A 17,253-nucleotide genomic window follows, 5' to 3' on the forward strand; every position below is an offset into this window, starting at 1 on the left:
AGAGATTTCATCTTTTAATATGAGACTTGTAAGTCATTGGGCTCTGGAGCTCTAATGCTCTGGAGGGGCCTCTAGATGTGTGGGGCCTGGATCTCCTCCATGCCTGCTTCATGTCCTAGTGGGCAGGGCTATGGCTCCCCACACCTTCTATTAGACACTTACATGGAGAAACCTTGTGAATACAAGCGCGCTTACACACACTTATGTGCACATGGGTGTTCACACCTGAGTACCTGTTTGTACACACTATCTTGGTTGGCTGCTGCCTCGAAACATATCATGCCTTATAAGTACTGTTTTCTGCTCAGTAGCATTCAATACTTATTATTTACTGTTACTTATGCTTATGTTGGTTGTTGCTGTGGATTTCCTATCGTGTTGTTCTCTTTCTGCTTGTCTTTTTTTGTTTTCCAGCAGGTTAACTCTGTCTCTTTTCTCCTCTATTTTTCTTTCCGTCTCCTTCTGTTGAGCCTCTTACCAACTTCTCTTTCCTTCCTCTTTCTCGTTCCTATCTGCCAGTCCTGTCCGTTTCGATTGTAATAATTTAAAAGTAAAAAAATAAATAAATAATAAAGATTGAACAAACTATGACAGTCAAGTGGTCCTGTATGGTAAAATCCGTAATGATCTGCTTGGGAAAGGACAGGCAAAAAAATTGAAAAACAATAGCGATTAGTGTGCTGCCAACTAATATGTGGAATATGTAGCATGGACAGTCAACCAACGATTTATTCTGGTTTGAATGTTTATAATAATACAGCATTTGCCAGTGTAATTCAGTGAATTCATATTTGGAGGTTTACTGTAATGGTAAAAAATTGACTTAATTTATGTGCACCAGAATATTATTTTTTAATCAGTTATGTTTATGGAACAACATATTAGGTGTTTGATTAAATCAAGAGGGTCATAGTTGAGGTGAGTGCATCCATACAATGTTTTGTTTTTTTTGTTGTTGTTTTTTTGCATACGTAAATGAAATTCTTGCAGTTTGATATTGACCCTTATCCAGAAAAAAAAAAACGTCTGAATTTGATGTGTGGCTATTTTACCTGACATCCTTTTTGTAGAGACTGTTGTCTCTTACCACATACTAATTTCCTTTGACTTGAAGTTGACTCACATTGAGAAGGGAAGCTTATTTATACCAGTGTACTTTCTATTTATTTTTTTAATTACCAGTGACATTTGCAATGAAATAAAAAGGGAGAACTGAGTCCACTAGCAAAACATGTTGCTCCTATTTGAAATTGTACTTTTTTTGTGCTATGCAACCCCTCAGAACTATTTGTATGTGACAAAACAGTCTTATCTGGCACCCTAGAAATTAGAGCAGGTATTTCCAGTGACAGACAAATGTTATAGGAATTCTTTTTAAAAGCAGAAATAAAATTCCTGATTGAGTGAGCTAATTTGAAACTGCAAGTAATGTCGTTGCTGAGGTTTACTGTTTTTCTTTCCCCTCTCTGCCCTCACAAGTGAAGATACATCTCAATTTCTCAGCAAGGCAGTGATTCATCATACTTCAGTCATTCTCTGAGACTGGGATGCAGGAAGTCATGCACATGCAGTGTGTTGGAAGAGTAGGTGGCAAGAGAGAGAAAGTGAGAGAGCAGGGTCAACTGGAGGTTATGGCTGCGGTTGAATGAAACTCTTAGCACAGTGAGTAAAGCTTTACCACGGAGCAGCATGAGGTACAAGTAGTACAATAAATTAAAGGAGTGCTTGGCAGGCAAGTAGCTGAACAGTTAAACAGTCATGTTTCATGTTATAGATAAAGAGTGTAAAGAAATTCTGTCTTTTTCCATAAATGTCTCAGGGGTGAAAATTTTGTCATTACATGGAAAGAAAAGCAATGCTAGTTCTTAAAACTAGTTCTCCTTTTGGGTAGCATGTATTTATGCTTGTCTACAAAAATAAATGCTTATCCCTTCTTTCTCCAAAAAGTGAAAAAAATAACAAAGGAATTTCAGTGTTACTAAAAGAAAAAGCCTAAAATTCCTTCAAATGCTTTGATACACAGGCTTACATCTAGTGTTGGGGCTTTTACTCAAACAAAAAAATCTGAACATAAGTGTTGCATCTTCAAAAAAACCAAATTAGGAATCAATGATCCACACACAGGGAATACAGTTGCTTCTTATTTACTGAACCTTGTGTCACATGTTACAGGTATAACTTTTTACACCAGCCTAACTTACAGCCCTCTCTACTTCTACATTCTTACATTTACCTCAGCTTTTGGAACAGCCTCGCATTGGTGGTTCAGTGGTAGAGCTTTTGCCTGCCACGCGGGAGACACGGGTTCGTTTCCCGGCCAATGCTCAGAATTGCAAGAAATTCTTATTATGTATTATACCTTTTATCATTTAAAACTACACATTTTATCTGAAATGTGACTGCAATGAGAAAAAAGTATAATTGCATAAAAAATACACTGAAAAAACTGGGAGCACTGGACTATCAGAGAATAATGCAAAATCAGTAAAGGGACAGCTAGGAGTTATAAACCATTCTGAATTTCACCTGCTTTGGTGAAAATAAAAGTGGCAACAGATGCTGTGGAGGGGCAAAGAAAACCACCAAAAAGTAAATGGTTTGTAGGTGGTACCTCTTTATCGATGATGACAAATTTTTCTCTAGTTTTGATTTTTGTTAGTAATGTTGTGACTACACAGCAAATCCAGCATGTCCAAATTAACACTGTCGGATTTGATTTCAACACTATTAAAGTGTCTATATGGGTCCACACCACAGAGTGTTAATTTAACTCTTTTTGGAGAGTTGGTACGTTAACTCTGATTTAGTGTTAAACACCAAATCTTTCTGGAGTTGATAATTTAACACTTGGTGTTAAGAGTTTATATATTAACTCTCAAAGAGTATTTTAGTTTAACTACGTGAGAGTTATCTTCTAATTAATTCTAAAAAGCGGGAATTTTACTGTTCTGAACTTCTAGAAATTTCTTTTGGAAATAAACATTTACTAAAAAGACGCAATGGTTTTTGAAAAACATTTATTCTGAACTGTGCACCACAATTTCAAAGCATTTTCTGAAAGCTGTAACAGTGTACATGTTCTCACTTTCATTAGAATTTTGTTTATCAAAAGGTCTGACATAGATGAGCTGGTAAATGCAAATAACAGCATTCTCATCACTTATTTCTTCAATACAATATGCATGTCCTTCATTCATCACTTTGTGGAACTTCAACGCACTTCTGCTCTCCCCCATATTCCATCTTCACAAGCATATCCTATGTGGAGATTGAATAAAAATTAGTTGATTAATGGCACAAATAATCCAGTAATCAATTGCAGCACAGTAAAAAAAAGGAATCCGTTTTGAGCCATTACTTGTGTAAAGTATTTTCCCATAAGACAAGGACACAGGCAACAGGTAATACTGAACTAAATGTAAAACCTCAACCTTTTTCATTTTTACCTAAACCGTGTGCACAAAACTCTGGAGGGATCTAAATGCTAATGTAGAACCCAGTCAGGACGTCTGCTAATGCTGTTTGCTCGTTTTTTTTTTTTTTATGGGAGATCGTTTTCAGGCTTCAAGTAGCACCATTATACCAATATTTCACATTCTAGACATTGTTTTAGGTGTATTTGACCAAAAGTTTGACTGAAAATTCACATGCAAGCTTTTTTTCAAGGCTGTGGTATTTGCCCGCAAACAATACCTTTCAGCTAGCTAAAACAGAATATTATTCCATCTCCGAGCAACATGGCTAATGCCTTTCACACAGCTTTGTTTCAACTCCAAAGAGCCACAGAAGTAAAAGCTCATAATAATAATTGAAACAATCTTTGAAAAAATGACTTACCAAGCATAGTAAACAACTCAAATATGTAGAGCAAAATGTTCTGAAACGGCTTCACTTCAGCTTCGATTGGAGCCTATGGTGCTGGGGGCGGAGTCTGTGAATTTACTCTGTTGGTGTCGTAGCCCCTCTAGGAGTTCAGAGTTAAGAGGTCAAGAGTTAATGTTTCCATTGTAACACCCCCAGATTTGAAATAGAAACACTCATTTTTAACACTCGATTTTAACTACTATCATTTTACACCTCAGAGTTACATTAAAAGAATGTGACTCTGCTTAGAGTAAAATTAACTCTACTTTTGCAAGAAGACTACTAACACCAAAACATTTAACACTTTTGAATTTGCTGTGTACTAGTAGTAATAAACTGTAAGATCATTAGGGTCAGACTTTCTTTAGTTATGGGTTATGTTATGTGATATTAGACCTATTGTCAGATATGGAGATGGAGTTGTCACGATTCATGCCACGGGCACGAGCACTGTGTGGGATTTGGGGAGAATCGCCATGGGAGACACAGTGCGAAGATTGCCAAGAGGAAACGGTGACTATGTCACCAGTGCTCCTCACCACCAACATGGTCTCGAGTACCTCCAGGGTATGAGGACGCTTAGCCTCCAGAGCTAACTACGGAGGAAATTTGTTCACAGACGATTTATGAAGTTGCAGACTCTGTTTGTATGACTCAGGCAGCTAATTCTGAGACTGATTATGCTGCCGAATTGCCTTGCTCTAAGGTAAAATATTATACCTGTGCTCTCTCAAATGTGGTTTGTGTTTCTGAATTTCCTGATCTTGAGACTGGTTTGTGTCTGTCTGTGGCAGGGATAGTTTCAGAGATGTTGGTGTGTGCTGCTAACCTGGTCTTCCCAGAGACTGAAACTCTGACCAGGGCCTCTCCAAAGATTAAGGACAAGAGCTAAGTTTATTCTGGACCCCCAATGGACCCTGAATCTAGGCAGCATTCGGCCATGTCAGCTGTCAGACTGTGCCTCTTTTGTTGTCTTAGGCCCCATTAGCATTGGTCTGGGGACTGGGGGACTCAGGGCACATGTCTTTATCTTGGGCTAGGATTTATCTTGGGGTGGCAGTCCTCACGTGTCGCCCTGCCTGTGTGTCTGTGTAGGCATACTCTGCTGTCGTGTGTTTTGTCTTGGCTCCTCTCCAAGTCCTCTGTTTCCCTGTTTATCTGTATAGGTGTTTGGACGTGTGTATGTGTTTCCTGAAGGACTGGTTTACAAGTGTCATCAGGCTGAGGAGGCTGCTGGAGGCAGCCACACCTGCGGCTCATCAGCCATCACCAAGTTGCAGCTGATACTTTCATTGCCAGCTTCTCTATTTAACTGTGTGGCTGAGCTTCAGTCGACGCTGGATTGTTGAGTTCGCTTGTCAGCCCCAGTTAGCTAGTGAAAACTTTGTGTGTGTGTTGCTTGCCAGTTTGACTGATGTGTTTTTTCCCACTTGGTGTTGGGAGTTTGTCACGGGAGCAAAGCCACTGTACAGATTTGAAATTGTAGTTGTCATGATTCATGCAACCCATCTCTGTGTCTAAGAGGTGAGAGGAATTTAGGACTTGAAACTGACATTTGACAACAGAAAATATATTGTAAATTTTGTATTTTGCTCAAGTTAGTGGTTTAGGTTGAGAGAAAAAGAGGAAAGGAAAAGTAGATGGAGATACTGTATGTTTTGGGGGTGGGGGTTTCCCAGTGAAGAGGTCTACATGAACAATGATTTGTTTCAGGAAGTTTTTCATCCTCTATTTGATTTCAACTGAAAAATAATTAAGTAGGGGGTTAAGCTTTGCTGATGAACTGTCCCTATGTCATGTAACCCAAACTCAGCTTAAAACTAAAAAGTCCATGTGGTGAATTGTACAAACACTAAAAAAGGAACTCCAAAAAATGTGGTAAATGGTTCATGGAGTAGTTCTTATATAGTACTTTTGTACTACTACTAAGTGCTATATCCCTACCTCTCTCTACTGAGCTACAGACACCCCATTTGACACAGAGAATTTCATTTTTTTAGGTCTAAGAGGGACCCACAATATATATTAAAATTCAAGAGTATTTTTAAATCTATAAATAAAAGTATTTTCCCTTAAATTCCTGCCCCGAAATCCAGATCCAGGTTCCCTACAAAAATTAAACACTTTTGAAGTTGGCCTCCTCCACCTGTGGTACACAGGAAAACGGAGAGAGTAATTTTTCCAGAGTCAACATCATTTTCATCTAAAAGAGTAGTTATTGCACGTTTTGGAACCTAATCACTTCAATTGGCCGCTAGAGTTGGAGACAACAAACAGAGGAAATTCTATCGGAGTAATATAGAAAGACCACGCCCATTTTCGCTTCTTAAGTTTCGTTTCTGCCGCCATTTTCTTATCCCGCAGTGGAACGGAGGCGACTGTCAGCATAAGCCAGGTAAGTGAGCAAAGTGCTAAATAATGATTTTATATGGAATAAAATGTGGAGTTTTTGTTTATGTGAAGGGTAATGCATGTATTATATTACAGCTTCTGAGTTTGTGGGTCTTACATGCTACATAATTTCCAAGGTTTATGCTAATGTTAGCTTCCAACAAAATTAATGTTGTTCGACCACTCAGACAGCTATATTTCAATAAACTTAATTTAGCATTGCTGAATAGCTGTTTTAGGTAGTATAATTGACCAGGGAAGTGTGTTTTTAACAAATCCTGTGCACCAATGTTTTATCCAAAATGGTAGGTGAGCACATGTTTTTTACTCAGAATTGAATTGTGTGCATGGTTGCAGTCTGTAGCCCCTAGTGTATTAGATTAGCATTATACAAACTTCCTATTGCTGCAATGTAGAGCTTTCTATTACTTATGTGTTTTTTTTACATGCTTTTTCATCATCATCATCATCAACTTTATTTATAAAGCACTTTAAAACAACCACAGCTGACACAAAGTGCTGTACATTGGAACTGTAAAATAAAATTACATGAGATATAAATAAAAAACAAATAAAAGAAGAGTGAAATCATTAATTAAATAACTACTGCATTAAAAAAGAAACTAAGTCTCACTGAGGTTAAAAGCCAAGGAATAAAAGTGGGTTTTAAGACGTGATTTAAAAGTGGACAGTGAAGGGGCCTCTCTAACATGCATGGGCAAATTATTCCATAATTTTGGAGCCACAATAGAGAAGGCCCTGTCCCCTCTGAGCTTCCTCCTGGATCTCGGTACCTCCAGGAGCAGCTGGTCAGCTGACCTGAGAGACCGACAGGGTATGTGGGGATGAAGAAGCTCAGAGAGGTAAGGCGGGGCAAGACTGTGTAGACATTTAAAAACAAACATAAGAATTTTAAAATTAACTCTAAAAGACACAGGCAGCCAGTGCAGAGAGGCCAGCACGGGGGTTATATGCTCTCTTTTTCGAGTTCCTGTTAGGAGTCGTGCAGCCGCATTTTGAACCAGCTGCAGACGTGAGAGCAATGACTGACTGACCCCCACATAAAGTGAGTTACAGTAGTCCAGGCGGGAAGAAATAAAAGCATGGATCACTGTTTCAAGGTGCTGCCTCGAAAGAAAAGATTTTAGTCTTGCCAGTCGCCTTAAATGATAAAAACTGGACTTCACCACTGCTCTGATTTGGTTGTCCAATTTAAAATCACTGTCCAACTTAAAACCAAGGTCAGTAACAACAGATTTAAAATAGACTTCCAGGGATCCTAAAACAACAGAGGAGGACTCACAGGGACCACTGGGTCCAAACACCAACACTTCTGTTTTCTTTTTATTAAAATTTAAAAAGTTTCGAGCCAACCAAGCTTTAATGTCATCTAGACATGTCAAGAGAGGTTTTATGGAGATGGCATCCTTGCGTTTTAGTGTCAAATAAATTTGGCAGTCATCGGCATAACAGTGAAATGAGATCCCATGCCTTCTAAGGATAGAACCCAGAGGCAGTAGATACAGAGAAAAGAGCAGTGGCCCTAAAATTGAGCCCTGTGGGACACCACATGACAGAGGAGCAGAAGACGATTCGTAACCGAGAAGGCTGACAGAGAAAGTTCTATCTGACAAATAAGACCTAAACCAATTGAGTGCAGTGCCACCAATACCCACTACATCATGTAATCGAGAAATTAAAATATTGTGGTCTACTGTGTCAAAGGCAGCAGTTAGGTCAAGCAAGACAAGAACAACATGGTTACCAGAATCACATGCCAGAAGGAGGTCATTAAAAACCCTTAATAATGCAGATTCTGTGCTGTGAAGGGTTTTAAAACCTGACTGAAAAACCTCAAAGATTCCATTTTCATCTAGAAAATCTTTCAGTTGACTAAAAACAATTTTCTCTAAAACCTTGGAGACTAAAGGCAGCTTGGAAATAGGCCTATAGTTCGCTAAAACTGTGTGATCAAGGCCAGGTTTCTTAAGCAGTGGCTGTACTACTGCATGTTTGAAATTTGCAGGAACCACACCAGAAGACAGACTGCTGTTAATAATGTCAAGGACATACTGTTGTATACTAGGAAAAATTTCTTTAAAGAATTGTGGAGGGACAGGATCCCGTGGGAACCTGTGGGCTTAATATGGCGAACCACATCCTCTAAAGAGGAGAGCGTCACAAGCTCAAACTGAGTGAAAACAGCAGCGCAAGGGACAGAGACTGAGGGGTCAGAGTCAGGAGCTGTGATAAGAGCCCTGATGGTGACAACCTTTTCAATAAAAAAGTTCAGAAAATCATTGCAAATCTCAGGAGAAACTTCCAAACAGACATTCAAAGGAGTATTAAGAACAGTGTCAATGGTCCTAAATAACACACGTGGGTTATGACAGTTGGAAGAAATAATATTTACAAAATATTCCCTTTTTGCCTCTTTAACAGTGTTCTGGTAGCGATGCCAGCAGTCTTTGAGAATTTGAAATGATACATGCAGTTTATCCTTTTTCCACTTCCGTTCTGCTCGACGACATTCCCTCTTAACAGCACGACTGCTCTCATTAAACCAAGGCTCAGGTTTAGCCTTAAGCTGCCTGGTTTTTAAAGGAGCCACAGAGTCCATGATTTTTTGACAGCAAGAATTAAACCAGGAATGTAGGTCTTCTGTGTCAGAGGAAACAAAGTCAGAAGGCCCGCCGAGCTGATTAAAAGCAGCAGAAAACTGCGCAGCAGTGGCGGGGTTAATAACCCGACAGCACCGAGTAGCAGCGCCAGGTTTAACTGCGGTATATGTCAAACCAACGTTGAATAACACAGGCATATGATCTGAGAGTGCACAGTCACAAATCTCCAAGTCAGTGACAGGCAGACCATATGACAGAACATTTCATCAGAACAGAGCATCGTGAGATTGTAAGACATACCGTATTTTCACGACCATAAGGCGCACTGTGCTAAAAGGCGCAGTCTCAGTTATGTGTGCCCTTACTGTATTTAACACACACATAAGGCACACTGGACCATAGGGCGCATACAAGTACCGTATGCGTATTTAAAAATAAAGCGGGAGCAAACCTGAATTCGGTACCTTACTCACATTTCTATTGCCGGTAATCATCATCATCAACAACACACAAGCATACAAGTGTGCATATTTAAAAATAAAGCAGGAGCAAAACTGAGTTTGGTACTCACATTTTTATTACCAATAATCGTCATCATCAACAACACACAAGCATACAAGTGTGCGTATTTAAAAATAAAGCAGGAGCAAAACAAAGTTTGGTACTCACATTTTTATCATCAATCAAACCCATCGAAGTCCTCATCCTCTGTGTCTGAATTGAACAGCTGCGCTAAATCTCCATCAAACATGCCAGGTTCACTGTCTTCACCGTCAGAGTCACTTTCCGTGCCGTGCGGCTCCTCGGAAACGATGCCGGCTTTTGCGAAAGCTCGAACAACAGTGCCAGCAGACATGTTAGCCCAAGCATCTACAATCCATTGGCAAATTGTGGCGTAACTCGCCCGGCGCTGCCTTCCACTCTTAGTGAAACTGTGGTCTCCACCGGTCATCCATCGCTCCCAGGCCGCTCGCAGCCTTACTTTGAACGGGCGGTTCACACCGATGTCCAGCGGTTGGAGTTCCTTTGTCAGGCCTCCCGGAATGACAGCAAGCTCACAGTTCATTTGCTTCACAAGTTTTTTCACATCTGCTGTGAGATGGGCACGCATAGAGTCACAGATCAACAGCAATGGTGATGCGTGGAAAAAACCACCTGGTCTCCTTACATACACCTCCCTCAGCCAGTCTTTCATCATTTCCTCATCCATCCAGCCCTTTTCATTTGCCTTAATGATGATTTCTGCTGGAAACTTCTCTTTAGGCAAAGTCTTTCGCTTAAAAATCACCATAGGCGGCAGTTTCTGTCCATTAGCATGGCAGCCAAGCACAACAGTAAAAGAAGGCTTGTCATACCCCGTTGTGCGTATCGCTACCGTGCTGGTCCCCTTCTTCTCCACAGTGTGACTCACCGGGATGTCAAAAGTGAGCGGGACCTCGTCCATGTTTGTGATGTGGCTGGGTTGGATGTTTTTGTCGCCAATGTGTTTGCTGCAGTAGGAGCGGAAGATGGCCAGCTTTTCCTTATAATCCGCTGGAAGTTGCTGCGCTACCGTAGTCCTGGTCCGGATGGAAAAATGGCACCGTTTCATAAAACGAAAGCACCAAGACGGACCTCCTTGGAAATGTTCAATGTTCATCTCTTCAGCTAGTGAAACTGCTTTCAGCCGAATGGTGACCGTCGAAACGCTTCTCCCGCTCGCTCTTTGCTCGATGATCCACCGCTCGAGTCTTTCCTCCAACTCGAGCCACCTCGCCTTATGTCTGCGGAAACTCAGCTGCGTTTTCTTGACCTGCCGGAGCTTGTTTTCCAGCTTCCTCCATTTGCGAACCATCGATTCGTTAATCTTAAATTCTCTCGCCGCTGCTCGATTTCCATGTTCCTCCGCGTAGCTGATGGCCTTCAGTTTAAACTGTGCTTCGTAAGCGTGTCTCTTTGCCATTTTCAGGGTTGTTAAAACAACGATGTCCTGCATAATGCACATACCTGTTCTTTTATACAGGTATGTGCGATTGTCCCGGTATATACGATCAACGCCCACACTTCACCCTTTAACGTTCTCATGGTGTTCTCTACTACGTCCTCCTTACAACACATAGGGCGCACCGCGCTATAGGGCACGCCGCACTTTTTGAAGAAAATCTAAGACTTTTAAGTGCGCCTTATGGTCGTGAAAATACGGTACAAGGAATATATGTGTGTGTTTTGTTCAATTTTGCAAGTATTTGTAATAAATCTGATTATTTAACAATATCCTTTTCATATCATGAAGGATGCAAGCTGTGCGTGTAAAGTATAGAGAACAACAAAAGTACATCTGTTTTGAGGGCCAACTGACCTACACATCGTTTTTGGAATGTGGTGAGTAAAAAAATCAAAGTTTCCAGTGTGTTTCATAGCTTGTGTGAATCAGTCAAGCTTTGGGGATGGTGCTGTAATAGCTGCTATACCAAATGTTTAGGCTTTTTTTCTGGTTCAGTTTATGTAATTTCACTTTTTTTTTTGCCTTGTTCTGGTATTAATTTCAAATGTATAATGCAATTTTATAATGTTCACAGTTGCCAAGAAGTTCAACATTCCAAACTTGGACTTCAAAGTTTTTGATGACTCAAAGACTGAAGTTGATGAGGATGTTTTTGATTTCCTTATGAAAAAACAAAACCTTGGTGTGCTAGAGATTTGTCAAGCAGAAGGTCCAAATCCAGATGGTAAGTATCTTGGAATGTCATCATCATCGTCATTTTTAAACTTTTAATTGACCGGGTAGTGGGGAGAGAAACCACAGTCCAGTTTATTTCCTTGTTGCAAGTTGAGAGGGTGTGAGCAGTTACGTAAGCACAGTCAGTTGTCCTATCAAATTACTTGGTCCAAATATTAAGATTGGCCAAACTTTTTTCAGGATCCCACGGAAATGGAATAATGATGAGTTTCTATCCCTGATGGAATTTTTAACAGTTTAATGTCCCATCAGCTTGGTAACAGCATTTTAACTTAAGCAAAGAAAAATCTAACATCTGCAGAAAGGTAAATGTCACTAGAATCACTCAATCACTGACCCACTGTGTCATTCATGCTTTAAGTCCTGGCTAGTAGAACATGTTCTGTGTAAGGCAAGCTAATAAATTTACTGAATTGTTTTCAAATAATCCTATATTTTGCTGGGTACTACAATGTTTATGATTGTGTAAATAACACTAACCATCATACAAACTTAAACAAGAAGGCAAGAAGACATGAAACACTAAACATATAAAGGCTAATTTACATCATGGAGCCCTGCTCTCAAAAACTGACATGGATTTAACTATTTCTGAAGCTGGACTAAAGAAATAACTGCTAAACATTTAAAAAGATTTTCTGTTTGTTATGGAATGTGATGTCATGTGGTTGGTTGTGACCAATAAACTTAAATTAGTTTGTGTTATCGATTCTGTCACTCATTGGCTAAAACAGGAACATCAAGGCACTACAACTAAAAATCTTCAACACTGCTCACTCATAAAGCACTTTACAAACCCAGCTACATGAACCTCATTGTTGCAGTCAGGGGCAGCACAAAAGTGACCTCTATAATTTTTATGATTTGATAGATTCTTCTGCAAGCACCTCCTTTACCAGTTCCAGTGGAAAAATTGAAGTGGACTCTGATGACACCATATTATTGGAACACAGTCCTACAACAAGACGGAGAGCTGACGACACTTCTCTTGCCCGAATAAGCTATGTAGTTTGCTGTATACCCTTTCAGAAAGTTGACACAAATTTGAATATATTATATGTATTATTATCACTGTCATAAAAGCACAAGATTCTGCTGTCTTTCCTTCAGCACAGGTCTGCAAATTGTAGACCAGATCGGCAACATAAAAAGTTAGTGTGCTTGAGAGACAGACAAATTTAAGGGTAATTATTTATGCTTTTTAACAGAACTTTAGGTGGCTTTGAAGCACAGTGATCATGAATATCTAATGAACCTCAATTCTATACTAAAACATACTTTAAAAAATAACATGTATTCGTGACTATAGACCTTTGATTTGATCTAGAACGAACCTGAAAGCTTTTTTAGTATCACAAGAAAATATTTATGATATATTGATTATATATTATTATATCGCTCTATTTTACTGTAACTTCGATGGTTGAAGATGTTCTAAAGAACAAACCAGGAGGAGAGAGGATCATCAATGAGTATGCCCGGACAAAAAGCCTAACGGATAGCAGACGGTCAAGATATTAGTTGCACATATGACAAGTGAACATGGGTATGCTGACATAGTTATTTCATAAGTATATATATGATAAATTCATTTATCATTTATTCATTCATTTATTTTCTTAGAGGTGGTATTTAGACTTTCAACTTTGTGTTTGTCTGTGTAGGACAAGTCCTTCAAGACATGTTAAAGAGAAATATGCAAAGGGTATCATCACGTTGTTCCCATACCTGGCTGATCCTAGGAGCAGGCTGGGCTATGTAAGTACAAAAAAGAATAAGTTCAAATAATTTACTTTTCACTCGTGAATGTAAGACATTTTTCAGGCATGAAATATATGTAGAATTTACTTAACAGTTTGGCTCTGGATTGAGTAAAGCTGAAGATGTTTTTCTTTTCGCAGGACTTTCCTCTGTGCTGCCTTTTCTTAACTCTCATTATTTAAATCCCTTTAGAGTTCAGCGCTCCAGTCCCGAGCAAGGGAGCTCAATTGCTGCAATTTTCAGATTGAAAGTGTAAATATATTTTAACATGTTAATTAAAATATTTCATTTAATTTTAGGAGCATTTTTACAATGCAGAAGATGGGAGTGGGTATCTGGCTTGGAGATTGAAGTTTATCCAAAAGGAAGCTTCTAATGGACAAAACAAGACTCCCAGAATGTCAAAAACGCAAATGGGTATGTGATATAGTTAGTAGTTATAATTCAAGTCTCACTCATCTGGAGACTAAACTGCATGCATGAAAATTCTAGCTGAGTTCTCAAGCCTTGTAGGACACGGTGTCACTTTTTTGTCTTATTCATATCCACTGTTAGGGGGCCCAACATCTGATAGAGACTGTTTCAGAGAAGACAACTGCCTAATGACAGACAGCTTGTGTTCTGAGGCTATTGCACTGATGAAACATACAGCTGATGAAGGAATTGTTATGATGAAGATGAAGCAGACCTTCAACTATTGCCAAAATATGATTCATGATCCAGTGAAGTCATCTGATATCTTTTTGGACTTCCCAAGATTCCTGGATATAGGAGGATTAGTATGTTTATCTTACCTTCAACTTCCCTCACTGTTACATTTATAAGTTGAGGTGCATCTGAGAAAAAAGTGAGCATAAAAGTTGTTTGATACAAGGAGTTTCAAAAACTTAATTTCATCTCTTCTGCAGATTGAACAAGATTTTACTTTGATGTTCGATGAAGCCACCTCTGTGAAGTTCCTGGAGAAGTGGCCCACTATCTACAAGCAGAAAGTCCTCAAACAAAGCCGTAGTCTCACGCAATCAGATGACCTTCAGTACCTTGTGCAAAATGCTGAATGCACAATAGAAGTGGAAAATGGTGAGATAAAATAAATGGAATTTTATTGTTGTGTTTTAATTGGAGCATTTGAAAGTGTAACACCGTCACCTGCTGTCGCTTTTTTTTTCAAAACTTTATAATGTAAGTGTTAACACAGTTGCAGATAACGTGTTTTGGCAGCTAATTATTGTTTCCAATTTACTTATGTTTCCAGGATGGGACAGTGACATGTCATCCATTTTGATCCTTGTACACCTGTTACCACCATCACCTCATGGCCGCAAGAGACCAGGAAAGCTGTCAGCCAGACAAGCCTGTGACCATCTTGTCAAGTTTGTCAAGGTAAAGTTACAGTAAAGGAAACATAACTAGTTATATTTACATTGATAACAATATTTCAGATGAACTAAAAGGTGTATGTTTAAATACAACTATGAATTTAGTCATTACCAAGAGATGTATACAGCTCAGTCAAGCAGCCTTTATGTCTTCCACAACCATATGTAGGCTGTATTTGCAACATCACACATTTCTTTTATCACTTGAGTAAAGTACACAAACAACAAGTCATTCCAAACTTTAAGTTCATTGTAAATAGAAATGCTACAATTTCAACAAATTAACTGTCATGGTAATTAACATATTTATATAGATTATATCTGCATATAGATTTTTGTAGATATACAGATAACAGATACTAGTTTTGACAAGCTAGTAGTTAAAATTGAACTAGTTTTGTCTGTTTTGTATCTGTCCTTAATTCTGTCAGCTTCTTGTTTTTTAACCGAAGTCTTATCATGTTGGAACGTTTATCTGTCTTTGTGTCACAGACGGGAACTAGCATCCAGGGGCATCTCGATGGCATCACAGAGAGCCTTCAACCATACCTTCTTGCAGTGGGCACTCAGAGGAATGTGATTCACAAGTACTTCATTGTGATAGACAAACATGCAGTCCCTTGTAAGTCACCAGGCTCTCTTGCTTGTTTTAATGAGCTTTTCAAAGCTCACTTTGTCTTTGGTACGTCATATGACCACGATCTGGTCAATATGTACAACTTCCTGCAGACCACCATTTACGAGATAGATGTTGATACAACCCAAGTGAATCCTAGGGTTGCAGAGTTGAGGGCTCGGATGCTGCGTTGAATTTTTTTTTTCTACTAAGAGTGTTGAGCTGGAATGTTTTGTTTCATTTGCAAGAGGTCCCAGACAAATGCTAATTCCTTGATAAAGCATTTCAAAGTGATCCATGGACTCTGTTCTGGTAAGACTCTTCGTCTTAAATGTGGCCAGTTTGGTTGTGCTCAAGTTTATGGCACATTTTCTGGGTTCAAGTTTTGTGTACAAGAGATGGACCTCATGTAATTTGTGTTGAAGAGCTTTTCTGTTGTAAAGCATTTGATTTACAGGTGTCATACAGTGATAGTGATTCCAGTTTTTATATTGTACCATACTGTTTCCTGTGAACAATAAAGGTGGCTGTTAAAATATAAATAATTTCTGATTTATTTATTGTACCTTGCAGTGAATGATAATACATAGAGGGCGAAATAAAGTCACATATTTTTCTTCTTTTAATTCTATTTAGAGTAAAATTTAGTTGTATGTAAAATTTAAATTCTATTTGGAGTGAAAATGTTGTTCTATTTGAAATAAATTAGAATTCAATTCTGAGTAAAATTCTGCTCTATTTAGAATAAAATACTATGTAGAGTAAAATTCTGTTCTACTCAGAGTAAAATTAGGGTGGAGTTGTTTTTATTTTATACTAAACTGAGTAAATTATCATCATGTGTATTAAAATATTTGCAGTGAATAGAGTAGATTTAACTCTGAAAGTTTAACTCTACCGTAAGAGTAAACTTTACTCCATTTAGACTGGGACCAAATACTGTCTTTTTTAGAGTAAATTTTTTTTCAATTTGAGTAAAATTTACTCAGTGAATTTTACTGTGTAAAAATTTCCATACAAACCTTTTTGAGTAACCCTTTCCTTAGAGGCTCTATTGGAAATTAATTTCTTTAACATGTATTTAATTTCCATACAAACATCCATCTATCGACCCATCCATCCATGAGTCTGTAAAACATTTATTAAAATGGTGGAATGTGTATATTTATTAATCTATAAGGTAAACAGCGCAGGCAGTAAAGATGTTTTTCCAATTATGTTACCTGCCATTTTAACTGTCTTTCATGTTATTATACTGCACTTCTCAGTAACCCAGAATCAGGGTTTGAATCAACTTGCTTGTGAACAATAAAGTCTGCAAATGCATATAGGCAGCACATGGTGCCTGGAGTTTTTAATTAGTGTTTCATGTGTTATGCTTCTCATCTCATCAATTAATTAGGACACCACTCCAGCTGTGGTGTTTCTATTTTCTTAAAATGAGAAAGAATTTTCAGTGAATGTTTGACTTTTAAGCTGTGATAGTGCTAATGAAAACTGAATGCACATATATTTGATGAGAGAGACAATACTAGAGTCTTTTTTTGTTAACAAGTGTATGAGTGTAGAAAGTTTTCTGTTTTTGACAATGAGATTTCTTACTATCGGCCACATGCATACAGCAGACAGTGTGTGTATCTGGGCTCAAGGACAAATACCTTCTCTGACAGATTTACCTCTTTAATACCTTTCTATTTATCATTCAGTACAGCACTTTTTCATTTGAGGCTGCTTGTTAAATCAGTGTCATCTTCAGATGGGGTCTTTCATCAGTAATTGTAGCACAGGCCTGCCTGAGGAAGAAGCAGATTTTTTTTTTTCTGGTGACAATACATCTACAAAGAGACTGGCTTCACTGATCTCCAACTCAAGCACAGCTGCTATTTGCGTCGTCAGCCACAG

General features: G+C 38.6%; 1 protein-coding gene across 5 annotated transcripts; it reads left to right on the top strand.

Annotated features, from left to right (window-relative positions):
• The first annotated feature begins 1,582 nt into the window (after positions 1-1,582).
• LOC113007128 (uncharacterized) lies at positions 1,583-15,873 on the top strand. Of its 5 annotated transcripts, XM_026143562.1 has the most exons (11): positions 5,170-6,259; positions 11,149-11,237; positions 11,435-11,584; positions 12,467-12,779; positions 13,025-13,141; positions 13,260-13,353; positions 13,656-13,773; positions 13,912-14,135; positions 14,265-14,436; positions 14,612-14,739; positions 15,228-15,873. In XM_026143562.1, the coding sequence occupies exons 5-11, from the start codon at positions 13,125-13,127 to the stop codon at positions 15,543-15,545; spliced, it is 1,071 nt and encodes a 356-aa protein (XP_025999347.1). In that variant the 5' UTR covers positions 5,170-6,259; positions 11,149-11,237; positions 11,435-11,584; positions 12,467-12,779; positions 13,025-13,124; the 3' UTR covers positions 15,546-15,873. The 5 variants fall into 5 exon arrangements, with proteins under 5 accessions (XP_025999348.1, XP_025999347.1, XP_025999349.1 ...); XM_026143563.1 differs by lacking the exon at positions 5,170-6,259 and adding an exon at positions 1,583-1,662 and having other exon boundaries at positions 12,467-13,141; XM_026143564.1 differs by lacking the exon at positions 5,170-6,259 and adding an exon at positions 9,150-9,165 and having other exon boundaries at positions 12,467-13,141.
• Positions 15,874-17,253: the final 1,380 nt, after the last annotated feature.

The sequence above is a fragment of the Astatotilapia calliptera genome, chromosome 15 (assembly GCF_900246225.1).
Source record: "Astatotilapia calliptera chromosome 15, fAstCal1.2, whole genome shotgun sequence".
NCBI classification, from domain to species: domain Eukaryota; kingdom Metazoa; phylum Chordata; class Actinopteri; order Cichliformes; family Cichlidae; genus Astatotilapia; species Astatotilapia calliptera.